Raw genomic sequence first — 26,354 nt, forward strand, 5'->3', positions numbered from 1 at the left:
ACACAGCCTATCTTTGACTTTTGCCTTCTGCCATGTCAGAACCACTTTTTCTTTGCCTTTTCTTAGCTTCCTAGCTCTTCTTTTGCAAGAGCATCACGCAAGTGGCACTGAAGATAAAAATCATCCTATTTTTTTTTCCTTCTCTGTGTTAGTAACAGACATTTGCTAGGACAACAGAAAAGTGTGTAAAACCTAATTTACTTCTCATTGTACCTTTCTTGCATTCTCTTTGTATTCCCGCTGACTGGGGAATGAACCTTGCATGTTCAGGTTTATTTTCTGTTTCTGCACAGATCCATCCGTGTTTCTAGCCCAACACTTAACTTGTGTGTTATTGAAATACACGTTGAAAGAGAAAAAAAAAACAAAAACTTGCTCTCCAAGAGAGTCAAAACTGTTGACATCATTGATGTCAAGTTTTTAAATCCATTTGCCCCATTTTTTATGAAACTCACTTTTACAAACCTAGATTTTATATCTGTTCTAATTAATTGCTGCTTTCCAAGTAATCTGAGCTACTCACTCCGTATTTTACTTGGGAAACTGAGGTTTCATAGTCTTCATACCCAGTTAAACATGGAGCATCCAGCAGATCTGTGATCTGGATCTTTGAAGCTAGCTGCATACTGTTAGTCACTTGGGAACTCCACTAGGGTCAACTGCATTTGGCTCTAAGTAGATTTGTTTGCAGGTGGAGGTGAGGAAAATAGGCTTCAAAGTCTGTGGGAAATAAAGTTGTGCCTCTACATTTGGTAAACAGATAGGCTCAGCGGATTTATGCTGTGTCCCCTTTCTTGTATCCCAGCCCATCAGGGTATTGCAGTTACAGATTGCTCCCTGCCTTAAAGTCAAGCACACTCGTATATTCCTTGGTGGGCTGGGACTTGAATGTCATGTGTTAAACAAAATGCTTTTGAAATATATGCTGGGAAATGTAATTAGAACAGAGCATGTTATTTTTGCACACAGTCTACACAATAGGTGTCTCCAAGGCTTTCATCACATGATGGAAAATGATCATGAGACAGGACAGATCTTCCTGGGTAGTCCACAGCAGTCCTGCACCTACTGAGAAGGGCCAAAGATCGCCCTAAGCTCTCCATTTCTCTGAAAGACTGCAGTGGGCAATTTCAATTGTGCGAGCAGCTGGCCTGGTTAAATCCAATAGAGTTGATGGAGATCAAAAGTTATTAACATCTGCTGACAGCTGTTGCTTAACTCAGATACAAAGCACAGTCTTTGCTGTCAGTGGGCAAACATCTACATCACGAAAATTTTCATGGTAGCTATACTTATTGGCTCCTTCATTCAGCCTCAAAAGAAAAGCCAAAACCTGAGACTATATAACTCTCTTCTCTAAAAAAAAAAAAAAAGTCCCTTTTTGTCCAGCCTGTAATGCCAGTCCTTGCTGAAGAAAATGGATGGGGAATGCAAATTCACTGCTCTTGCCATTACACTTAAATGCTAATTTAAGGAAGGCATGGTTTCTTTCAGGTCCACCCATTTCTGGGTTCCTCGCTTCAATATGCTTTTAAGTCCATGAGCTGTCTTCTTCAGCATCATAAAGTTATTGTCAGTGAAACTTCCATTGGAAGTGTAGAAATAGTTTATGTTTTCCCCCTGCCATTTCTGTCTCTTCCAGGGATCATTCATCTGACCATCAATCACCCTCAGCCATTTGGTCTCGGGGAAGAGTAGTAACGCCTTTTGCCTTTCCAAATTCCTTGGCAAGATAAAGAGATACTATCTCTTCTTAGGTATGGGAAGCAGTTGATGAGATTTGGAGGCGCTGTGGACATCTACTTTTGTTGATTCCTCATCTTAAATAGAGAAGAGGCTTGCAGCCTCTCTGCAGAAATGAGCCCTTATTTCAGAAGTGCAGAATATGGAACTCAGTGCCGTTCCTCATCCTCCCTGTCCCTCATCTGCAGCAGCTCCATGTGCTCAATTTGGCATACTTCCATACTGCAGACTGCCCTCACAGAAAATATCTCCTTCGTTTTAATGAGGCGGGATCATAACAATCATGTAGCAGCCACGTGGGTGATTATCATAGTCCATTTTCAGGGCATTGGGGCATCCAGAGATGTGCCCAACAGGCTCCTTGGCTGCTGACAGCTGTGATGCTGTGCAGCAGACTGCTGGTCTGCATCTTGAGGATTTGCCATCACCAAAGCCAATCTGTGGCCCCTAGCAGATTGTGAGAGAGGTATTCTTGAGTCAACTCAGTCAAGCCTTGACCAGGGCTGTTGTTTACTGGTGTCAGAGGCTAATGTAGATTGGAACAAGAGGGGGATTTTCACCACTATGAACAAGGAAAGTCAGAACGAAACGCTCCCCCTCTCAGTTTAACAATATAAGTGCAAGCAAATTTAATGGTCGGTTTTAATCATTATGTAAAATAGCAAGATGGATCAACTAGTTTTACATTTGCACCATGTGGCTGTTTCCTAAAAGGTTGAATTCTAGGGTGGTAACAAATATTTTGACAAATACAAAATTTACACTAAGCATGGTTATTCAATTTTGCTAAATAGATGAACTGCATCTGGGCACATTTATTTAAGCAATTATGTTGTTTAACATAATTTGTCTTTACATATTATTGTATGGGAAAATAATGAATGAGTCCGTATTATTATTTTATTAGATTATTAACTTTTTACTTGTGATTTGTGTCAAGTTATATTTAGGTGGAATTAGAATTCAATTAAAAACAGTATTTGTAATTTATTCATGCTAATTATATAAAATGACCACAAGTTCCCTGACTTCCTAAATATATTGGAACAAAAAAGACAGGCTTTTCTAAGCAGGTTTTGCATTAAAAATGTCTTATTAAGTGAAGGAAAAGATATATATATAAAAGGAGGAAATTGAACCGATTTTAGAACCCAATTTTAGAACTAATAGATCTCATCCTTTCACACCAAGCATAATTCACTCACTGACAGAGGAAAACAAATGATCCTGCTTTTTCAAATCCTAGTTTGTTTCTTAGTTTTGAACGACCTGGTTATTGAACTGAACAAAATTCTCTTCAGTTCACTCACTAAGCTGAAACAAAGGAAATATTATCTTTTCACCTTGCAGGAGGCTGAAGTTCTCAAAAGATTGTTGATCATTTCAAAAAACTTTGGATCCAGGTGTCTAGCCAGTGATTTCTCCGTGCTTAGCATCACAACTTTCTAGAAAACTTTCATAGAAATCAGATTCTGTTTAACTACTATTTGTGCATGACTTTCAGACATATCGAATATGCTTAGTTTCATTAATTATTTTTGTGTACATTTATGTTGAAAATATTAACTGAATTGTAAAAATGGACTTAAAGTGGAAAAAAAATCTGACCCCATGCCAGAGGTGAAGGGCTGGAGGAAAGCGAGATCTATGGGATCTGTGCTTTTTTGGTGCCTCTGTTTGACACATCATGAGTGGCTGTCATGAGAATTTTTCACCTTGGATGATACTTGTTCCTTTTGGGAAAAAATTATTTCCCAAAGAGAAGGAACCATTTTCTGTACAGAACCTGGTAGCTTGCTTGGTGGGTGATGGCTTTTTTTTTTTTGTCTTTTTTTCTTTGGCTTCTCTTTTGCCTTCTGTTTGTGGGTCTCACTGGTTGTAGTAGACTGGTAAGTGAAGTCTATTTAGTTAAAACTGACAGGATTCAATTAAGGGAAGTTGTTCTTTACCTTTCCTGTAATCTTACAATCTATCTAGTAGGTAAATCCTCCCCTTTAGTGGTATGTTAATATGCAAGTTTGCAAGCCATCCATCAGAAGTCCATTGTGTTTGATTTCCCATAGTGCTGCCTTTCTTTTGGATAGCCTCTGGGCTAGCTGACTGAGTTGGAAAGGACTCCATTCCCAAACTATTAATCTAAGTCCCCTGCACTCACAATCTGGTTTGAAGACACCTCCCTTCAGGCATGTGTATTCCAAAAGATGTGACTTCCGATGGTGTTTAAAGAGGGATCTTAACCTTTTATTCTCAAAGGATTCAAGGCCTCAGTAAACATCTTGTGATTTAAAGTACTCCTGTCACTGCTGCCAAAAATGTGAGATTCTCCTCTGCTCACCCCTGTTGTGTTAGCTGCTGAGTACTTTCCAAAAATCAAAGACCTGTGGAAACTACTGAAAAAAAAAGAAAACTACTGAGGTTTTCTGTGTTTTCCTAGCCCCATACAAATTTATACTAATCTGCCTGATCTGTTTGCCTTCAATAGATCCAATTGAAGTAGAATGTCTCTTATCAACAGACGTCTTGTCTTGGTGTTCAACTGCATGTACTTGTCTTATCTTGGTATGTTGAAGTCTGGGTCTTTGCTTCTAGGAGTCCTGATTGGTACCCACAGATATTGCCCAAGACACTGTCAGGGATCTATGCCAGTCCCTCAGATATACAACATTAAGGCAAGATGGAGCTGGCCCATTGACTTGTGTGTGGAGGAAGAGATGAGGCAGTGTTCTCAGGCAGCTTTTAAGAGCTTTCTCTCTGGTACTTCACAAGAAAGCTGTGTATATATGCATTGACTCTTCTATACAAAGGACAGTGGGAGCATGTTTCCCAGCCTAGTGTCTTTGAATAGATGGCCAGAAGTTGATGACTAGGACTTTGGGGAAGGCTTTCTTGCATGTTGGGGAGGTGGCTGCCTGTTTTGCAGCATTTCTAGCTCTTCAATTTTATGAAGCTCACAGACAGGTAAGGGGATTTTAGCATCATCTGTACTTAATATTTCAGTTAGTTACTTTCTATTGAGGTTTTGATGGTTTTTGGAGGGGTGTATTCTCAGACCTGTGTGAGCTGAGAGAGCTTGCTGAGGCAAGCTAGTCACGAGCCAGAGAAGGGAGAACTTTCTCTAGGGTCTTCTAAAAGGGGAAAAATACGGTGTCAGACAGCTCTGGTTGGAAAGGACTATTGATACCTTTCCTGCCTGGGAAGACTGAGCTAGGGAAACATTCTTGTAGACTGAAGCTAAATCTTACATCCTGAAATAACTGCACACAGAACTCGTACCCTCCATGGGTGGACTTGTTTCAGATATCAATGGGCTTCACAGACTGCCCTGGGACAAGAGGAAAGAGGCATTTCAGAAGTGACACTATAGCAGCAGAACAGGTAGGCAGCAATTCCATACTCACTATTACTCCAATATCCCTTTCTGGGAGAGGGAGCTGAGGTCCCAGCCTCTTTCTTAACTCCTAGCCAGGGGTAGATCAGGAGGCAGCCTTGAGTTCCTCACCTTTCTGGTCCTTCCTGAGAGCACTGCCCAGCCCCACAGCAAACACATCATGAATCATTCATCTTTAATAGATTATGCAAATCAGGGACATCAGATCAATGAAGATCAATAACTGCAACCATTTAATTGCCAACAAAAACATTTTAAGAATGAGCATTATCTGAAGTCCTTTCTTGGGTAATGGCACCATTAATCCAAACATTGGATCCTGGCCTAAGTGTAGAGGAAAAATTCTCTGCCCTTCTTTCCCCACTGCCTTTCAGGGTGTTAAGGGTTTTTTTTTTCCCTTCTCATTTCCAGTTTCTGAGTTTCCCCATCATTACCACCATTGAACATCTCCCAGCGCTAATAGTTCTGCTTTTGTTACTCTGTGCTGATTGAAATGTTGCATACAGATTGAGATGTTAGTGCTAAGTTGCCACCTGGGAATGTCAAGCTGGGTCTGAAATGAACTTTTCTCACTCTTGGATCCAGATGGATCAGATGGGGATGTTCTCAAGCCGAGCTGGGAGTGTTGCAGGGAGCAGGGTGCGGATGGCACGGGGTGGGGGGACAAAGAGAAGATTTTCTGCTTCAGCCCACAGCCTCTTCTGTAAGGCCAAATCTGTTTCCTCCTGTCCCCTTGTGAGAGCCATGTACAAAGCTCAAAGCTCATGCAGTGTCCTCAGCATTCAGGAATTCAGCCGTCATGTTACTAGGCTGGAATGCACCAGTTTCCCTTAGGCAGAAGGACTGAAAAGAATTATTTTAATGGCCCCTTTGAATATTAAACTCTGTGATTTTAGGCACCTCACCTTTAGATCATGCTATGGGGGGTCTGCTTTCCACAAAGGGAGGACAGTACTGCTCTCCTGCTGGCTTTGGCCCTCCTTTGGGAGGGAAGTATTTCCTGTAAGAGCTGTAGATCTGCTAAATGATAGGTGGATGACTGTCAGCTGAGTTTTGTCTTGCACAGGCGAATACAAAGAGAGGTGTAACAGTTTTGCCACAGCTGAGCCATTTTTCTGGTTGGCTAAGAAACAGTATGGCTGCAAGGATCCTGGGTCAAGCCTGGTAGCAGTAAAAGCCCTGAAGAGTCACACTTTCTAGGCACTCCCTAAATATGCAGTTCACCTCCCCATGGTGCTCCATTTCGCAGACCTCACACTGGATTCCCTTTGTATTTAGGGTAACAGCTACTAATCCCCCTGGTCTCAGACTTCCTGGCAGCTGGGTGGTGCATGCAGCAATATCCCTTTGCTCGGTGTTTGCTGAGCAGCCAACAGCCACCTGCCTCAGCGACCAGCGGCTGTGGCCTCAGGGGCTGTACCTGTGGCTTCTGCAAGACAGAATTAAGCCACAAACTCTGCTGCTCTTGATTCTGTGCCACCAGAAGCCTGCTTTTTGGCCAAGAGGCTACAGCTCCTTCTCTTGCTAACAGGATCGTACCTCTGCCACGACTTACTTCTCAGCTCTACTGTGGGATTTCTGAAGGGGTCACAGCCATTGCATTGCAAGGGGAAAGTACCAAAGAGGGGCGAATCTCTTGGGCCTCGCCCCTGCTTTAGTGACCTAGCAGGAGGTAGGTAGGTGTGTGAGAGGAAGCAGCAGTGACTGAAGAAGGGGCTGTGACAGCAGGATATCTATCTCCTTATTGCTCTGGTGGGGCCAGGACAAGCCACCTACCACCAGCAGCAGGCTGGCGTGCCCTGCGGCCCCAGGGACAGCCTGCGCCACCCAGGCCTGCCGGTACAACCAGCAAAGAGGAAGCTTCTGTGGAGCAGTGGCTGCCGAAACTGCCTCCTGCTGCTGTGCCCAGTTCCTCTGCTGTACTGCACTTGCTCTCATTTATTTCCTTCTCCAGCTTCCCAGTCACACCCCAGTGTAATGTGCCCACAGGTAAGGGAGGGAGGGAGGCTGTGAACAAACTTCATTTGCCAGCTGCTGATGGCGACTCCTGGGCTTGCGGAAGAGGGAGCTTAGCAGTCAGTTCAGCAGCCCTGTGCTTAGCTTGCAAATGCCCCTTCCCAGTGCCAGGGCTGAGTAAAACTTAAATCAGTATTTCCCCAAGAAAACCAAGCACAGATTATGGAAGAGCCACGAACCTCTCGTTCTCAGACACAAAGGAAGAAACCACCGTGCACGTCTGGACACACCTGGCCTCCCAGCACCCGTCCCTAAGCCCAGGGGCACACGAGCTCCTCAGCCGCACCCGGGGTTACCTGTCCTCGAGTCACACCTGGGCACCTCTAGGTGCACCTGAAACTGCCACCACGCTGACCTGCCAGCCTCTCCTGGCCCCTTACTTCCTCCCCAGCCTTTCTGTCTCTTTCCATGCTCGCCACAGAGGGGTATCTTGCGTTAGCAGAAAAAGCAGAAGCTAATGGTGATGAGGGAAATAAATAAAAAGCTTGGTTCTGCTGTTCGGTCAGGCAGCTTACCGGTCACCACAGGGTACGTCTGGGGTCCTGACACATTTGTCCCCAGGTCTGGGTTAGCAGAGGTGGATAGACTTGATTTGACTTCATCGAGACCAGGGGTCAGAGCTGGGAGGGAGTACTCATTACCCTGGGGAAGAGAGGAGAAAGACAGCTCGCTATTGATGCGCTGAGAGAAAGGGAACAGTGTACAGATGGGGGGGAGGAAGAGGAGAGAGGCAAACCCCTGCACAGATGGAAGAGGAGGAGGAGGAGGAAATGGAGAAGATGAAGTGACAAGAGGGCTGCGGGGGGGACCTGGGATGAGCTATTCCACCCTGCTGCGCCTTGCTGGGAAGGGGAAGAGGGGTTGGGCCAAGCACGGGATCTGGCCCTGTACCCATGGTGTGGCCGAGCCTCTGTTCGGTGCCGTGAGGAGAGGGGCTGTCTGCCTATCCAAGCTCAGGCCGGGAGAAAGGGGAAATCCACGTCCTCTGCTCTCGGCTGAGCGGGGGCGGGGGGTGTTTGCCCTGGTGGCAGGGACACTTGGGGCAGAGCACGGCAGCGACTGGGGTGCCTGGGCTGCGGGAGGCAGCCGGTGTCGGCCCCTTGCAACCCGGCTCTGTGCTGGGTCGTCTCCCTCCCCTCCGCCACTACCCCTGTCCTAGCTCTTTAAAAACAAACAAAGAAGCCTCATCCCCTGCCTCTGTCACTCTGTGCACTGGGGTATGAAATTGGGGAGGGGGGAGCCACATGGCTAACAGAAGGGTGGGAGGGGGAGAGCCATTGAATCTGAAAGGGTGTCCTGTCCGAAAGGCTCTGGTAATTGCCTTTTTATTGTGGCAGCCTCCGGACCAGACACGGGAGCTGGAGAGACCGGGAAGGCTACAGAACAGCAGGAAAAGTTGCTCTGATTAATATTAGGTTAAATTAAAACTGATTTTCTGCTCTTTCTGCAGTGTTTTTTTCCATGCGCTTCCCCAGCCCCCTCCCCACATCTCCCCCTCCTGCAGCGGGCTCCCCACACGCTGCCCCCTCCCCGCCCCGTCCCTGCCTGCCTAGGACTGCCTCGTCATTTCCAATTCCTTCTCGTATTGATCTTCCTGTAGAAATCAGTTTTGTAATTAGCTGCAAATTAGGCCTTCTACTGGGGGTGAGCCTGCCCCCTGATTTATCACCAGAGTAATTCGCTGTGATCGGAGAGAAATTAAAATGAACTCAATTAGGCTTCGGATTTGCTTTATGGGCCCTGCTCAGAGTTTCAGGGGGAAAAATGACTGTGCTGGTGCTTAATAGTCTAATGAAAGTAAATAAAGGTTATTCATTGTAATAAACCCAGGGACTCTGGGATGAAGGGAGTCCACAGCCAGCCTCTCCTTCTCTTCCTTTGTTGGTTTATGGCTTGGGGCGGTTTAAAAAGACTTTTGATTTTCATTTTATTAAGACAAACAGCTTTTGGGATAAAAGGCCGGGAGAGCGGGGGAGTAAGGGAGAGGGGGACAGCGCCGCAGAAGTGCAGAAAACTGGGTAGGAGACAGGAGTCAAGTCTCAGCTTTGGGCCATGAGGGAAAATGGTCCGGGCCTGTGAAACCCTGTGACTCGCCGGTGTGACCTGAGAGCGCCGCAATGTGATGGTGTTCGTGGGTGCGCGTTCACAGGGAGAGCACACACGTGTGCTGCGGGCACCTCTGCAGGGGGAAGTGGCCGTGGGGTTGCAGGGATAATGTGGTGTGCATGGCACGTTCATGAGGGGAGACAGCTTGTGTACAGGCGTACATCGGTGCAGCGATACATGTGCAACTAGAAAGTGCTGTAAAACGTGAACGCGATGTACGTGCAGCAATGGGTCAGCAAGAGAACGAGGGGTGAGGAGAGGGAGAGTGGCTTCGGTGAGGGAATCTCCCTGCCATCACCCTACGGGTGCCTGCGGGTCCGCATTGCCAGGCCGGGCCCTCACCTGCTCAGATTTGATGTGCTCTGATGTTTGAAAGACGTCAGGGTAAGAAGGACGCTCAAAAACTCGATCTAAAGCTTCCAGCTGCTGCTGGGTGAAAGTGTCGCCACGAAGGTGCTTCCGCAAACTGTCCACGCTGCTCTGGGAGTCTCCGTTGGGAACTGAGCCCTCGGACACATCTGCAGGGCACACACAGAGAAAACAGGGAGTTAGCACCACCCTGCCTCGGAGCGGCAGCGGCTGCGGGCGAGAGCATAGCACAGGGAGAGGGGTCCTCTGCTCCCGGGGGGGGCAGCCGGGGGGCATGGGGAGGCCCCTTCCCTCCGCGCTGGCCTGCCGGGGGGGGCTCCCGCTGCGAGCCAGGCTGTGGAGAATGGCGCACAGCTCAGAGATGAGCGGCAGTTCCACTGATTTTCAGTGTTAAAAATCGCCAAATCTCCATCGCTGAGCAGAAAATGGGAGCAAAGCGCAGCGATTAGCATCGCTCGGAGGCTACTAGGGAGGCAGCTCACAGGAAAACTGGGGTGCTGAGGGTGGGCTTGCACTGCACGGGGCTGGGGAAGCCTGAAATGGAGGAAGTCCTCTTACAGCATGGAAGGGAGTCAGTCTGTTGTAGCCACCAGTCCCAATAGAAGTTATGTCTCCAGTGTAATTTCCTTCTCATCTGATCATGTCCTCTCATACCCCAGATGAGTCTTTCATCCCTTGGATAACATGAATGATCCTGCTTCTGACTCCATGTTTCACCAGAGACAAGCCTCTTTCTCGGTGCGCTCTGTCCCATCCAACATACGTTGGTTTCTGTTACGACCTCTGTCCCACTCTGCTACATATTAGCTCATAATTTAACACAGCCCATATCTGTGTTATAAAATTCCTTCCTAAAAGAGGTGAATCTTTGTCTGTGACTGCCCCCCTTCCTACCCAAAATGAATTATTGTATTACAAACGTAGGCCTGCTCTGTGAGAATCAGTGTTCCTTGTAATCCTTTGTTCTTATCAGGAAAAAAGCCTTTTTCTGGTAGAGGCATCATTAGAAGTGCATCTCAGTCCCTGCAACAGCCCTCCGAAACAATCCAATCTCACTGCAGTGTGTCCTGTCATGTTGCAGGTATCTCAGTCTCTGCTGTGCCATCCCGTGTCTCTTAGAGCCCACTCATCCCCTCTGAGGTGAGTCCATTATAAATGTCCTGCCCCATCCAAAGAGAATCTTTCCCTGTGATAAACCATCTTATCACCCATCTGTTTTTTTTCCCTCTTATCCCCCAACTCAAATGAGGTGCATTTATCTCTGTTATAACCCCTTTTTATCTGAAGTGAGAGAGTCTCCTGCTATTAGCATCTGTCACATCCAAGGTGAGTCTGTCTGTTAGAATTTCCTGTCCCAGCTGAAGTGAATCTTCCTTTGTCATAATCCCTCATCTCATCTGAGGCAAGTCTGCTCATTATAATCTTCTCCAACTGTGCTGAGTATCTTTCTGCTGTCACGCCTTGGTCTAACTTTGGTGAGACTGGTTATAATCCTCTGTCTCATCCATGCTGATATATCTCCATACCCTCCATGCTGAATCTCTGCCTACCGTTTCATCAGACACAAGCCTGACTGCCTGATAACCCTCTCTGACCTAAGATCAGGTTCTCCCTCTTACACTACAATTACCTTCCTGCGTTTTCACTATTGTTCCGCATGTGTCAGCCTCTCTCAGTGGCTTCCAGTTAATGAATATCTGAAACCCGCTGTCTGACAAGGAAGTGGTTGAGGGATCTGTATAGACCATTTCCCTCCTCCGTGTGACTGGGGGTGTGCTCATGGCCAGGCGATGCTCCCGCAAGCCTGGAGTGGCATTCTCTGTGCAGTGCCCAGAGCCATGCCACTCTGCTGCTTCATCTTTTAGCTGACGGACTGTGCCAAGATGGGTATTGTCCTGGCACAGTTAATGCCCAACTGGTGGCCCTGAGTAATAACTGAGCCTGCTGCCTTCTGGCTATGAGATATATCCGTTTATAGGTGATTATACGATATGATATAATCAATAGTACATTATATACAGTAACGTAGTACAGTACCACTCACAAGACCATAGAAAATATTACATATTGATTTGTCCCAGCCAGCAGCCTTCCCTCGAGCAGCCCCTTCTCTCTTTCTCTTTCTTTTCCACCCATAGGCAGAGCAGAGCTGTTTACTGGCTCTGCTCCCTGGCATTTTCTTCTCTCCTCAGGCTTATTTGCACAAGGGAAAATTCTTAACTTCCCGAAAGCTGGAGTTCATGACATAGTTGACTAAGAGAAAACAAAGCAAGGACTTGGCTTTCTGGGTTGCACACTGTTAGTGCAGTGCTAGCGGGCTGTTACTCAGCCCGGGCTGTCACTGCAGGGGCAGCTGTCGGCAGGATGAGGTATCTACAGGCTCGGGCTCCTGACTCTGATGGGCACTCCTCTCTGCAGAAGGCTGGCACAGAACTCCTGGGTCCAGGGTCAGAAAAAAAATGGGTGTTTCTGTATCAACGCTTGTCTCAACCTCTCTGCAGCTTGTGAAGCTGTTTGCCTTTGAGGATTTTTCCACGTGTCAGTGTGCATGGCTGTGCACACCATTATGTTAATACACATGGGTATTTTTGCAGTAGATCATGATTCTGGTACACTTGAGATTCTGCATCGCCGTACATGCCTGAGCAACCATTTGTCTGTGGAGGTTGTTTTAGGTTCATTTGGTTTTCCAGGATGGCAGCCCTACAACATGCATGGGGTTTGGTGTGAGCAGACGGGTGTTTACATAAGCAGTAGAAGTCACACTGATTGTCACTAAACCAGGTTTTACCCCGAGTGGGTTGCCCTGTGTTTGCCTGGCTTCGCGTACGCATGCGCTTGTATTTGCAGTCCCTGTCTGGCAGCTGAACCCTGTGCACACATGTCCCCATGTGTGCATGGGCCATGCCTTTGTGTGAAGAAGCTGAAACCACAGCTTCCCCAAGTCGCTGTAGGAGTCTCTTTTCCTTCATTTATTCAGGGGCCCTTCAGATCTTGACAAATCTGTCACTCTAAATTTGCGAGAGATTATGGTGCTCTCTCCCTAGCACGGAGAGAGGTGATATATGATATCTGCTGCCCCTATTGATTGCCTGATCTGGTGGCAGAGGGCTGGCGAAATGAACTTGAAATGAACATCATGCCTCAACTCATTGTGCGTATAATACACTACTTAATCCCACATTTTTCAGCCGCTATGGAATTCAATTGATCAATCATGTCCCTCTGATAGTACTGTTTTAGGGGTTATTGCTGCTCTGCTCACTGACCTTTTTATTTATTTATTTATTTGTGTCAGCGTGCGTGTGTGTGTGTGCGTGCACGTATGTGCATTTGGCACACCGAGGACCAGCTGATAAGAAAGCGCCTGTGTAGTCAGTGGGAAATGAAGGAAAAGGATGAAGGGAGGAGAAAGGGAAGGCATGGGGTTAGATAAGGAAGCAGAATGATCAAAGCAAGAGAGTAGATAAGGAGAGTGAAAAAGTTGTAAGGAGAAAGGCAATGCTTTAGTTTTGAGAGGAGCTTTGGAGATGGGGGGGGGCACTCTGTTGTGGCCCAGGCAGACCGCTGTGCCCTCCAGCTTTAAAATCTACAAAAGGAAAGAAACTTTTAACAGAGGACTGTAGGCTACCTAGAGGAGGACCTTTTCTAAGCAGCTTGCAGAATTGTTGGTCTTAATAGTGGTATGGCACACAAATCCCAAACATCACAGAGCCATAATATCAGCTGTGCATATAGGATTCTAGTTAGGAAGCAGAGAAAGTTTCACAAAGATAATCCTGCAAGGCAGATTTATAGGTCTTGTGTTGCTAACACTGAGACTTTCACAGTCACGGATCATTATATTTTCTTCAAAACCAAAGGATTGTAAATCCCCTGTATTTGTTTTCCAGTGTCAAAACCTATAGAGGTTGTGTTTTCATTTTTCACCTGAAGCTGCCAGGGCAGAAACTTATCTCTGTTTTTAGATCAAAGCTGCTATTCCCGTCTAAGCACATGACCCTGTGAGCTGGAGCTTCAGAGAAGAAGCCTCAGATATCGCAATACCCAACCTGTGGGAGCTGATGGTTGTGAGGGTGTGAGCAAAGGTGGCAATATGGGACAGAGAGGACTTGGGGGAAGAGATGGGCTCTGTCAAAGGCTGGTGGGTGCAAGTGGAGGGAAGGCTCATGGGGGAAATGTGTTGGAAAAGACTAGTAAATGCCATGAGGAATGGCACTGTGGTGATCAGCAGCAGCTTCAGCTGATGAACACTGTTAGGGGTAAAAGCTTAAGGGATGAGGATTAGCAAAGAAGAAAGCTCTCAGGAGGAGTGTTGTGGTGAAGCTGCAGGATGAGCCTGGGGACAGGTAACCACACTGGCTTTGCCACTGGGCAGTGGCATCACTTTTCCCAGTTCCCTTCCTACTGGCCCAGGAACCTCAGCGGTAGTGTGACACGGGGCACCTCGCTGTTAAATCAGGAGGATCCGAACAAACAGCTTGAGAGGTGAACCATGGCCTCGGTCACTGTGTTCCTCACAAGAGCACACGGTTGCTGTCAGTGTGATCAGCGCTGGCCTTGCACGTGTGACAGGCAACATCTCTCCTCCTGAGGGGCTGCCGAGGGAAGGTACAGAGCCAACACTCAGCATAAACCTTCGGCACAAGACACAGGAATGCTCCACAGGTGTCACAGAAGTGTCCTGACAGATAACAAGGAAACACTCTGCCAGAGGACACAGGAACAACCTTAACTACATCTGACATGAGGACTGTGCCCATTAAGTAGCTCCCAAACAAAGAGACGTTCTCAGGCCCGGAAGCCACAAAGCCACCATCATGGACAAGTAGCACGAAGCAGTGCAGTACGGGTACACCCTAGCTCTGGGTGACGCAGAGAGCAGCCTTGCTCAGGGTGGGTCAGGGCCACCCCCACAAGTGATTTAGAAGTGCTCTTAGTATTGCTGGCACAGGAACACCTCTGAGGCACAGAAATGCTGCAGGAGGTCATGACAACCTATACAGCCGGCCCTCGAGCAGGGCGATACCATCCTCTTTTGGGGGCAGGGGCTATTACTGCCCTAGAGACATGTCTGCCTGGTGCCCTGTGCAGCCCCAGACTCAGCTGGGGTAAATAGCAGCCATAGCAGAAGCGATGTGACTGGCATGAGAGCTGCCAGCCAGGTGACGCAGCAGAACCCATCTGATTGCCCATGCCTCCAAGGGAAATGCATCTGTCTAACGCGGCAGTGCTGAGTCGGCTGCCGAAACGCCATCCCTCCGCTCCAGCGAGGTGACCCTGTCATCTCCTGCAGGCTGGCTTTGTCACTGTCCCCTCTGCGGCGCTAGCACGGAGCAACCCTCTGGTAGACACCGCATCGCTACCAGCACTGCCCCTTCCCAAGCTGTCCTTTGTGTTAAGACTGCTCTGTCCCTTTATCCCGTTTCCCTTCTCTTTTTTCCCCTCTGATGTGCTTGTGTCCCAGCGCAGCCCGGGCCTGTCAGGCATCTTTCCTGGCCATCCCCCGGGGGCCCTTCACAGCATTGCCAGTTGTTGCAGTTTCAAACTCAATTGTTCTCCTCGGTACTGAGGCAAATGGAGTCATTAATTACCTTCTATCGGCTGGGCCGAGTTCAGAACGCGATCAATAGCCAGCGCTTGTCATTCATGGCAGCCAGCCCCGCGCAGCCCCTCATGCCGCGTGCTGCGCGGGGCCGGCAGGAGCCCCGCCACATTGCGCCCGGGCTTCAAACCTGGTGTCGGGCTCCTGCTGGGAGCCCCTGGCCTGCGGCACCCCTGGCTGAGCTGGGCCCCAGGGGAGATCAGGGACAAAGACCTGGTCTGGGGGAGCAGGTCACACATTTCCACATGGTCAGTGTCTGGGCCTGGTGACTGGGCTATGCAAAGTGGTCCAGTCTGGCTACTGAGAAGTACCTAGACGCTCCGTTTTCATCCTCAGTGACTATTAAACCAGTACTCTGCTCCCCACAGTAGAGACAAGGGAGTGGCAGCCCCACTCTGCTCATTGTTTCACCTGGGTAAATTTCATGCCCTGCTCAGTAAGGTTTGGAAAAGGAAAGCTCTAAAATTCATTCCACATTTCCTTCCAGAAGAATTTCTGCAGTCTTTTGGGCAGGATGAAAGAAGGCACCTTCTCGAGACAGGTCAGTTTGGTGTCTCAACACTTTGTAGTGCTGCAAGAGTTGTCACTTACGGCTTCAGTTGCCATAGTTGAACTGGTGGGGAGAAAGGTGAACCTCAAATTCAGGTGGAAAAGATCCCAAGTGAGTGCTGGACAGAGACAACAGGGCATGGAAGGGGCTGGCAAGATCCAGTGTAGAAAAAGAATATTGTTGGAGATCTATGCTGTGACAGTGAAAGAAGATAAGAGTTCAGGTTATGGCCAGTATCCTGCAGAAACAGGGATGGTGGGAGGCGTGCTGGAGGACTGTCACCTCAGGGCAGTGGATCAGCTCTGCATGTGTTTAGATTCCTGTGTCCATTTACCTCAAAGGAATCCACAAGCCTGAATCCGAGTACGCAAATTGATGATACTGTGCTGGTCCGTGCATCTCTGTGTAATTTAGGTGTGGTAGCCACACATAAGCTGTGCACATTTGTTACTTGCATGCTCAGGCTCAGAGAAGAAAGGCTCAGAAACAAAGGGATTTTATGTTTTGAAATGAGGGTGTAGCTCAGGTGAGCAAGGAGGGCTGCTCTTGCACGGAAGTGAGCGTGCCTAGCGAGGGAGGAGCGAGGTGTGTGCCAGGGCCTGCCAGCTGGGAGCTTCTAGCACGGGGGCTGTGCGTGATGCGGTGCATCAGGAGCAGAGCTGGGCAGTGCGGCGATAAGGCAGGGACTACATGAACAAAATGGCAATGCTCAATGAGAATGTAAATGAAATGAATTGTGTGTGCAAATGTGTAATGAAGTGTGTACTCAGATCTGTCTTGGATTATCACGGGAGCATGCAAATGTGCATTTAAGGAAGTGAGTGTGTGTATGCGTATGAAAATCGTATGGATTTACTACAGCATCTAAGTGTATGATTGCAAATTTGGCCCTGGGAAACCAGGTCTCTGCAGACCTAGTACAGTCAGCCCATCCAGCTGCACTAAGAACTTCAGTAAAGGCTTTTCCAGGTGTTATTTAAGCAAATGGCCACCTCAGACACGTGTACAACACGCACGACAGTGTGTGTGGGTGTGCAGATGAAGCGTTTTAGCCCAGGTAGCCAAAGCTGGTGGTTTCTGTGCAAGCCATTGCTACAGCTTTGTGACCTTTGGGTATGCTGGAGGTGAGGGGACATATTCTGCTCTCAGGCTGTTGTAAATCTGCAACGATTCCCTCACCTCAGAGGAGTCACTGGGGATTTATACCATTGTAATGAAGGGCAGAGTGTGGGACCAATATCTCTCACTAGCACTGCTAGGCTTGACTGGTAGCCAGATAGAAATGCAGCTGCCTCCAGGAGCCACTACATCTGCTTTGTTTATGTTGGCGGAGTAGCAAGCAACACTATCACACAGCGGGCCGGATCCCCAAGTTAGTGTAAATCTTTGAGTCTCTTACACTCGGTGGTTATACTGATTTACACATCCCGAAAGTTATCAGAAGGGTTATCCTGATTTATGAAGCTGTGGTGTCCACCACATCGCCTGTAGTGCAGAGGCTCAGGGAGAGCTCCTGCCGCGGGAAAGCAGAGCGCTGGGAGCTCTGCTCTTCCCTCTGCCAGGGCTGAGAGGTTCGTAGCATCGCTGGCGTGCGCCGACTGCCTTAGCTCCCTCCTCTCACCTTCCTAAGCCCGTTTGTTGGGGAGCTGCTTCTTGGCAGGATCCCCCTTGGTGAGCACATAAAAACGGGTGCCTTTTGTTAGCTCCAAAGGACAGAAGCAATGCAAAAAAATTACATCGCATGCAGCCCTAACTATGCTTGTTTAGAGAAACTGCTTGCATTTATGAAGTCTTTGGTGCGGAAAGCAGGGTTGCAAATGACTGCATCAGAGCGACAGTAAAGGCCATTAATTTCCTGTTATGTTTTCCTGTGTTGGGGGCTTTATTAATTTAATTTTACACTGTCGAACAACAGCGAGCGCTGACACCGCCACACTCAGAGGTTTTTTTTCCCAAGCAGTGCTTTGCCTGACATGCAAATCAACACTGCTATCAGAACCGCTAGAGACAAGGGAGGGAGCACAGGGCTGGGCTGTTCCCAGCCAGCCCCATCGCCCAGTTTCTTGGAAATCCCTGAGAATCCAGCAGAGCACACTGGCACCTGAGAGGCCACCAGCACTAGGGCTCAGCAGATCTGGATCAGGCCATGGATGCCTCTAAGGCACAGTCTAGAAAACCCAAATTCCTCTTCAGCCTGCTTGGTTCTGTTGGCTTGGTCCCCCACCAATATGCCTCTGAATCCCTCATCTCCTTCTGTTTCCCATGTTCTAGACTCTCCCTTCCTTTCCCTCCACCTTATTTTCCCCTCACACACGCTTTTACCTTAATCTCACAAGTCAGAGAAGGCCGTGCCTGCCCCTGAGCCAGATGCTAGTGAATCATGTTATTGGAAGCTCTTCTGAGTCAGCACTAAACCAGTGCTCAAGCAGAGTGTTTTTAGAGCTGCCATTTTTGACGTGCCATAAAACAAAGGCTCCAATCACTCAGAGTCATTAAAATTCCCATGGCATTTTTTGCAAGAGTGCAGACATTAACCTGGCTGTCCTGAACAAAATCCAGCCTGAGTGATTACCCACAGCATATCTTAATTCTCCTGTGGTTTCATTTGGACATGGCACAGCAAAATTTCAATGCTGATGCTCTGTATTGTTCAACATCTGCCATGGTCCACCCCAGAATCAGCCACATTTCAGTAGCAAATGAGATACGTGGAATGAGCAGGTTAATAAACAATGTATTACATAGGATGGGTAATTGTAAAATGCCGTGCAATGAAGGAGCTACAGGCCTGCAATATGCTGCAGTCAGCTTGGACTGGCACCATGCAAACTCTTTTTCTGAATGCTCATTCCTGTAATAACTGTAAATCCTTAGTAATTTGGAATCTCTTTGCAAGAACTCATATAAAGTCCCTTAGTGATATATGAAAGATCCTATATTGATATGACCCTATAAAAGAAATATGTTAGATACGTTCCAAACTGGAAGAGGTGGTCTGCAAATAAGAGGGGACCCAGTCATCAGCAGCACACAGTCAATCAGTTTCACAAACAACAGAGGCAGTGCAGAGAAGAGCCGTAAGTATCTTTGAGGCTTAGCCAGCGGTATATTTGATATTTAGTTCACTGGGGTTTAGTGAAGTTCTCCCAAAATCTAGGATATATCTGATCTGCTTGCAAGGTCAACTCTTGTGTACAAGGCCTACCTCATCAGGCACCAGACACCAAAAGCCAAAGTGAAAAACAACAGCTCCTTTGGGAAACCAGTTGTGGAAATGTGCCTGTCCTTTATAACAGCCTTTTCTAACACATGTAGGAGAGGGCTTGAAGGCCCTCAAGAATTCATGGATGTTTCATACGCAATAACCAGCTCAATAAGGTTTAAACAGATGCCTTCTAAGCCTGTCCCAGTGCAGGCCCCTAGCTTAAAAGCAGGATAACACCTCTAAGCTCTCAGCAGAGGCAGAACCAGTGGGAGAAAGAAATCCCATCTTACATCCAAATGGAAACTGTGATATCTATGACCAGGCTTCTGGTCAGGCACTGTGCTCCTGTGCACTTCCCTGTGGTTGTTGGCTTGTGTGGGAAGAGGACTTCGTACCTTGAGCCTGGTGGGATGTAACTGTTAGGGTGACTGGATGGATGAAGAAAAAACAAAGGAGAAATAGGCACTTAGAAATAGGCATTATTTTTAGTCCCCTTGACAAAACTCAGACATTTTAAAGGGCCTTACATAGACATGAAATGCATTTAGTACCTATTGATGCGTGGGAAAATCACCTTCAAGAACTGCGGATGGAGACAGAAGAGTGTCTCCCATGTCTGGAGAGAGAGGTATCTAGAGCTGCTTCTGCCAGGCCATCTACTGCTGTCAGGGCTGGCCTCCATGTGCAAGGTCTCCAGGCTTACCCAACACAAAACACTGTTTGTGTCAGGCCTAGCTTGGCAGCCACAGAGGTATCTGGATTTCCTCATCCAGTATTCTCTGAAAGGTTCCTAACATGTTCACAAACTGAATTTTTCTTTAATTCAAGTTTTTGTGGCAAAATCAATCACACTTTTTTCTACCTCTCTACCCTGCACTTGTCACGTCCTTGCCCTCCTCTGTCCAGCCAGGATTCTCATGGGCTAATCACTCAGTGAGATCTTGTTGCTTCCCCCTGGGATCCAGTGAAACAAGGTTGGAGGATCTGATGCTATCACTTAGGGAAGCAAAGAGCTCCAGCTTTCTTTTCAAACAGCACCAGTCCCTGCTTGGGGAGGAGGAGGAGAAGGGGTTTCTCTCTGGCCCTGACCGAGAACAAGGTGCTTAGTGTTTCCTTTAGCACAAGAAGACACCCCTCTCTAGGAATGATTTCTGCCTGTGAATGACAAGTGATGCTTAATACTACATTGATGTAGACTTGGGAGCGCAGAGATAGCCAAATTAAGAGCTAACTGGTGCACTGGGGATTGCCTGTTGGGCCCCCTTGGCTGCCAGGATAAGATCGGGGAGAGAAAGAGAGAGAGAGACCGGGAGGGAGCACGAGCTGTCCTCTGCCGACGCCTCTGCAAAGGTTGGGATTCCTGAGGCCGCTGCTGTCTCGTGCTGTCAAGGTCAGCAGGTTCAGGTTCACTGAACGGTCAGGATGGTTTGAATTACTGGCACTGCCTGCCGATGCCTCCGCTGATTGCGATCCGTCTTCCAGCGCCCGCCGCGGGATGCTGCTCCCCAGCCATGTGCTGTGCGCCGTGAGGGGCGCGGGGAGTGTCGGAGAGGCAGATGCTGTCGTTAAGAGGCTGAGTTTTTAGGAAGATTTAAGGAGCCACCGCAATGCCAAGGAAAGGCACATGCTCTGTGTACTGAGCACAGGGGTACCAGGCTCCCCAGAGAGCAGTTCTGGCCCATTTACCTTTCACCCGGAGAACTGCCCCCCTGCCGCTTTCTGCCTTTCACAGAAGTTAGCAGAGTGGTGTGAACAGGGCCTGTCAAACCCTTATGGGGTGAAAAACCTGTTGTGAAGATTTCTATCCAGTTTTATATAGGTGGAATGCTTCAGAGCAAAGACTGACCAGCAAGCCTTTATGCAAACCATGCTGCCAGGACGCATTCTGTTGTGTGAGCGGGCGGACAAAGGGCAGGGGCGGCTGCCAGCAGGGAGCACCTGCAGGTGCCTGGGGAGCCGACGGCCTGCGCACACCCTGTTGGCATGCCTGGGGCTGCTGGGAGGAACCTCACCGGAGCAGGAGGGGAGAAGTCGGGTTTGAGCCTGCCCCGCAGGCTGCTGGCATCATGCACACGTGCTGGGGGGGCGTCAGCGTGCGGCCGAGTGCCTGCGTGTGGCCGTGCCTGCGCTGCGCACGTGTGCTGATGAAGTGTTCACAGCAGAAGCAAGCATGTGAGAAAGAGTACAGGATGAAGTCAGAGAAGGACCAGATTGTGGGGGAGTAGTCCTCAATGGTTGTCTCTGCCAAGACCGTCTCCCCAGGCATCACAGAGTAGATTTCAATGGGGTTGCGCTACAGAAAAATCTGCCCTCTCTGTTCAGAAACCGCAGTGCTCACTTTGCCTTCTTATTCTGAGGTCTGCCGTGTGCCTCTGCGAGTCACTTAGCTCCTGGGTGCAGTTGGCTACATTTGCACCTATGTACCTGTAGCTTTCTTGGTCACACCTCCACAACTGTCTACCACGCACATTTTTGCACAAGTACACCTGGAGGAAAGGCAGGACAGTCCTGAGAATGGAGCTGCACGGGGCTGCCCACACCTGGTGCCAATCCACCAGGCCTCTTGTGTGGCAGCCCAGTGCTCCTCAAGACCCAGAAGAGGTCAGGGTTGACTCCATATACACTCCTCTGCAGAAGGGAAGCCCCCATCTCCTCCAGGTTCAGCTGTTCCAGGGGTTTCTCTGTGCGGCCCGATCCCTGTGCGTTAGGAAGTACATTGCGCCTGACTTCGCCTCTGCTCTCAACTCCTCTCCCAGCTCCCTCTTCCAGGGCAGAGCAATGGGCTCTGGCAAGAAGGGTCAGGGACAGTGCCCAGTATCGTGCTGGTTTACATTAATGAGATACACACAGTGTAATCCGCCAATGGAGTCAGCTCTACAAAAGGAGGTAATAGCAGGCTGCCATGAACAGAGCAGCTCAGGTAATTGGTTTATCTATCTAGAAGCAGTAGTAGCAATCTCTGCACAGACAGAGTAGCAGTAAAGTCTCTTCCTTAAGGCTATTTCCTTTGTCTTTTCAATTGCTTGCACATCCATGTGAGATAGAGAGAGAGAGAGAGAGAAAGAGAGAGCTAGAGAGAGAGAGGGAGAAATGTTAATTTGTGAATTAATGGCTTTTCTCAGCGGAATTGTAAATTCAAATGTCACCTCACAGGGTGACACTACACTGGGCTGCTGAAGAAGCAATGATAAGATCCCCCCCATCCCCATGCCGACATATACCCATGCCCCTCCCCTCCCCGAGAGATAGCTGCGGAGTGGAACATGCTACTTTTAATTTGCAATAACACCACGGCAGAGGGATGTGAGGGGGAGCGCTTTCCGACCCTCCCTTCCACAACAACCCGGGCCACATCTTTCCCGTTCCACCGCTACCTTCTTCCACCCCCTCTTCAATCCCTCCCATTTTAAACGGAGTCCAAGACAACACATTATCTCAACTCCCCCCACCCCAAACTAATCAAAGGATGAGCTAAGGGAGGGCTCTTTAGAACGGATGCCTCTGCAACCCTCTCCTCTCCTGCAATAATCAGGTGAATTAATGACCCTGAAGTTAAAGTGAGCGCTGATACTCAGGCGTTGTGCAGCGTAGGGGAGAAAGCCTTCATTGTTTTCGAGCAGGAGGCGGGCAGCAGCAAGGGAGATTCATGGATGGAGATTGAATATGCAATTTTCTTTCACCTTGCCAAGAGCTGCCCCTGGGCTGTGCCTGGCCTAAATTTTTTTTTCCTCTTGCCATCTCTGCCTTATCCGGCCCTCCCACCTCCCTTCCATTCTTTCCAGAAAATTACCTTCAAAATTGATTTCCACTTTTACAAACAAATATAATGGGAACATGAGGGGGAAAAAAAAATCTTGGGCTGTGATGAATTAGGGCTGTCAGGTGCTTCCAAGTCTCCTTTGTTTTTGTTTTACTGCCCGTTAGGTTCTTTGTTTTTCCAGCAGCTGGGAATAGTGCCCCTGCCCACACACTCCCTGTGGTCCATGGCTGCCATCACGGGGTGACGTCCATCACCTGATGTCATCACTGCATTATCCCTGCTCTCCATCACTGCGATGCAACAACTGTGAACAGACTGCCCCAGCCCTTGGTACCAGGATGCAACTGATCCTGTGCAGATAGAGCATGTCCCGCACCGCTGGCTACCTGGCTTCTGCAGCCACCCTACATGTCCATTGAGTTTCCTCAGGTCTTCTCCACTCTGCTCCTCCTGTTCTCCTTTGCCTCATTACACCAATTCTTGGTGGAGGTTTTGCAGCCCTCACTGTTCTGATAGATCAGCTTGTGTCACTGGTGTGTCACTTTGATCCCTGCTGTGCCTCAGTGCCATGTCACCTTGATTCCATAGCAGTATTGCCCTTATGTCTCATTGCCATGTCGCTTGACCCCCGTAACAGTGTCATCACTATCTCCCGCTGCCATGGCACCCTGATGCACTGTTATACCTGTTCTGTGTCCCATTGCCACGTTGCCAAAATCCTCTAAAACTCATTTGCCTGCACATTGCCAGCTATTCCTATCCCTTTTGCGTTTTATTTTGTCATCCACCATGCCTTAACCTGTGATCCTTGTGGATCCAGGCACCGTGCTCCCTCTGACTCCCACAGTCCTTATGTCCATGAGAAGATGGGACAGTCACCCCCCTGAATGCAGGCAGACGCAGGGTACAGCTCCTCTAGAGCGAACAAGAAGATCCCAGGAGAGACAGGACCAGCACAGCTAGGGAGCAGCCTCTGTGCAGGTGGGCACAGGAGCAGGCAGAAATGCTGGGAGGAGTTGTTGCTGCCTGACTCCTGCTGACACATTGGCTGCAACAACCTCTCCCAGAATGAGTCAAAAAAACAGAAGGAGAAGATCCAACCACAGACTAAGTACCTATAAATAAGCAGTCAGACAAGCACACATCCGTGGCAGTCACACAAATAAACTTAAAGAGAAGCTCTGTGCATAAGTAAAGACTCATAAAATGTAGCCAATAACATTTAAAAACACAAGAATGCAATCTGGGACACAAGGAAATACTAATGCAGGTGCATGTCAATTAGGTGTAATTTCTGAATAAACAAATAACTTACAAAAATGTACATATGCTTCCTAAGTGAAAACCTGGAACTCAGTGGAATTTCCTTAAATTCACATATACAAACTTGTATCATGTAAACAAATACAAACTATTTACATAAATGAACAACCTTCACACAGGCAAGGACAGCCGATGTATGTATATGGAACATACACACAAATATATAACCCCAATGCAAATGCACATCTGTATGAACTATATACAGAGGTGCACAGCACTAACAGGATACATATGGATATCTAGCAACCACAGAGATACAGTGACACCCCAAGTATGTAACAACACATACACACAGAATGTACATACAAATATACAGCACTCACATGTATCTTAAAACGTGAATGTAAGTACCTGGCATTCAGAGAAATACATAGCACTGATTCTGAGCCATACGTGCCCAGACATCCGTATGCATCCTCCTACGAGGCAGTATTGTACACAGCTTAACGTACACATTTTCCAGGTCTCTGTGGGCATGCACAAAAATACGGGTCCAACCTGCCACTCACCCCAGTACATAGACATAGATAAGAGGAGATCCTAACCCAGTAATCCTACCACAGGAACACAAAACCAAATTGGCGTGCATTCGTAGATACAGAAATACACGGGCAGACACACACAGATACAGCTGAAGCCAGACCAGCTAGTCCTCGGATAGTACCAAACCATGCCAAACTGAGCAGCAGTGTAAGCTTTAGAAGCAGCAGTCTGTCCAAACTGCTGCCTGTGATGTAAGCTGTTAACTCTGCCTTACCTGCAGCTCCCCTGAGCCACGCGCTCCCCGAGCTCCCAGGGTGTCTGTGCACACGCACAGACAGACAGACAGACAGACTGCTGTCCCTCTCTGTTATGGACAGACCTCCAGATCCGTGGTGCAGCAGCCTCTATTTCTGGCAGTGCTGTGCTGCTTATGCATTGTCAGCTCTTTAATCCGGTCTCCCCCAGCTCTCCCTTTCCACTCATCCTCTCCCTTTGCTGACCGTCCTCCCGCAGTTTGTTTAGCAAGGCACAGGGTGAGTGGCAGGCGCCTGCGCCTCATGTCCTCCTGGGGGTCTCGCCAGCAAAAGACCCTCAGGTGGGTGGCTGCTGAGAATAAACTGCCTCTTCGATTTACATCTTCATCTAGGAAGGAGGGGAGTGTTACCTACTCCTGTGTGTGTAGGCGCAGTGAACCTGGAAGCTCCCCGTGACCACTGCTGTTTGTAGTGGTGCAGTCACCACAAGCTGGTGGCCACTGGGAACTCAGCTGCACTGCGTGAAGCAGCGCAGTCCCAGGGACGGTAGGAGGGAGATGTATCAGAGTGAGAAACACTCCAGAAACTGCTTTCAGCCCATGTGCACAGCCATAAGCTGCAGGGGGCACACCCCACAGCTGTGTTTGGTGGTTGGAACATGGGGCTGGCACCTGAGGCAATGTAACTGCATGTGTCTGCGGTGTCATTAAGACTATTGCTGACCTGCAATAAAGCAATCATATAGAATAATGCAAACGCATCAGCTCTGGTGGCAGGAAATCACAGCTTGAAACAATGCAGCCACACCACAGTAATGCTGTTGTGTCACCTGCAGGGGTCCAAACACACTCTGTTGTCTTCAGCAGCAGTATTGGCAGAGCAGAAGTACACCTATTGCGCCCTGAGATGAACGTACACCAGATGTCACGATACAGTCAGGTGGAGTGGCTTGTAAACGTGTACAAGTAGCTTACAAAAGCAAATGCCTTTCCATACAGGCTAGTTAAGAGCTAGACCTCTTTGCACTAGTACAACTACACCACGAGTAACGCATAATCATATTGCAGAGGACAACGTAAGCATGCTGCATGTCCTGACACAACCCCGGTGTGTTGTGGAACAACAGGATCGTACTTCATGAGAACACATGATGCTCAGCTCAGCACTGCAGTGACATAGCCCTATTGACTTTGCTGTCGTGACCAGATGACAGTCTGTTGTCAGTCAGCAAATTACATCAGCTGCAGGAACAACTGCATGAATTGCAATGACAGTACAATTCAGCAACCAGCAGTTACCTCGCTGAAACAACATTGCTGCGTGCGGTGACACAGATATACCGCCTTCCCAGCCACCTCTTTGAAGAGCCTAATGGCCTCGAGTGTAGTGGGGCAGCGTAGCAAGCAGCGATACACGTAATCTCATCATTAGTGTCACAAACCCACAACACGATAACCACAGTCACACCGTCTGCAAAGACACACCAATGGCACTGACAATGACACGGAGGCACCTGAAATGTCACAACCACCGCTCCTAAATGGTATAATCA

At 48.4% G+C, this 26,354-nt stretch overlaps 1 protein-coding gene and 1 long non-coding RNA gene across 17 annotated transcripts in view; one reads left to right on the plus strand and one right to left on the minus strand.

The window, feature by feature from the left end:
• Positions 1–26,354, plus strand: part of LOC308197007 — a 318,880-nt gene that overhangs the window by 120,246 nt on the left and 172,280 nt on the right. The gene's annotated exons all lie outside the window — the stretch shown is intronic.
• Positions 1–26,354, minus strand: part of PAX2 (paired box 2) — a 98,396-nt gene that overhangs the window by 20,278 nt on the left and 51,764 nt on the right. For all 16 annotated transcript variants that reach the window (XR_013952520.1, XR_013952521.1, XR_013952522.1 and 13 more), the window contains 2 exons: positions 9,596–9,771; positions 7,663–7,789 (listed from right to left, as the gene is read on the minus strand). Coding sequence is in view for 13 of the 16 variants with exons in the window: in XM_080596768.1 (XP_080452894.1) it covers positions 7,663–7,789; positions 9,596–9,771 (303 nt within the window). In the remaining 3 variants the exon portion in view is untranslated. The remainder of the gene's footprint in view (positions 1–7,662; positions 7,790–9,595; positions 9,772–26,354) is intronic.

This window comes from Anser brachyrhynchus, assembly GCF_964034855.1.
Source record: "Anser brachyrhynchus genome assembly, chromosome: 6".
Taxonomy (NCBI): Eukaryota; Metazoa; Chordata; class Aves; order Anseriformes; family Anatidae; genus Anser; species Anser brachyrhynchus.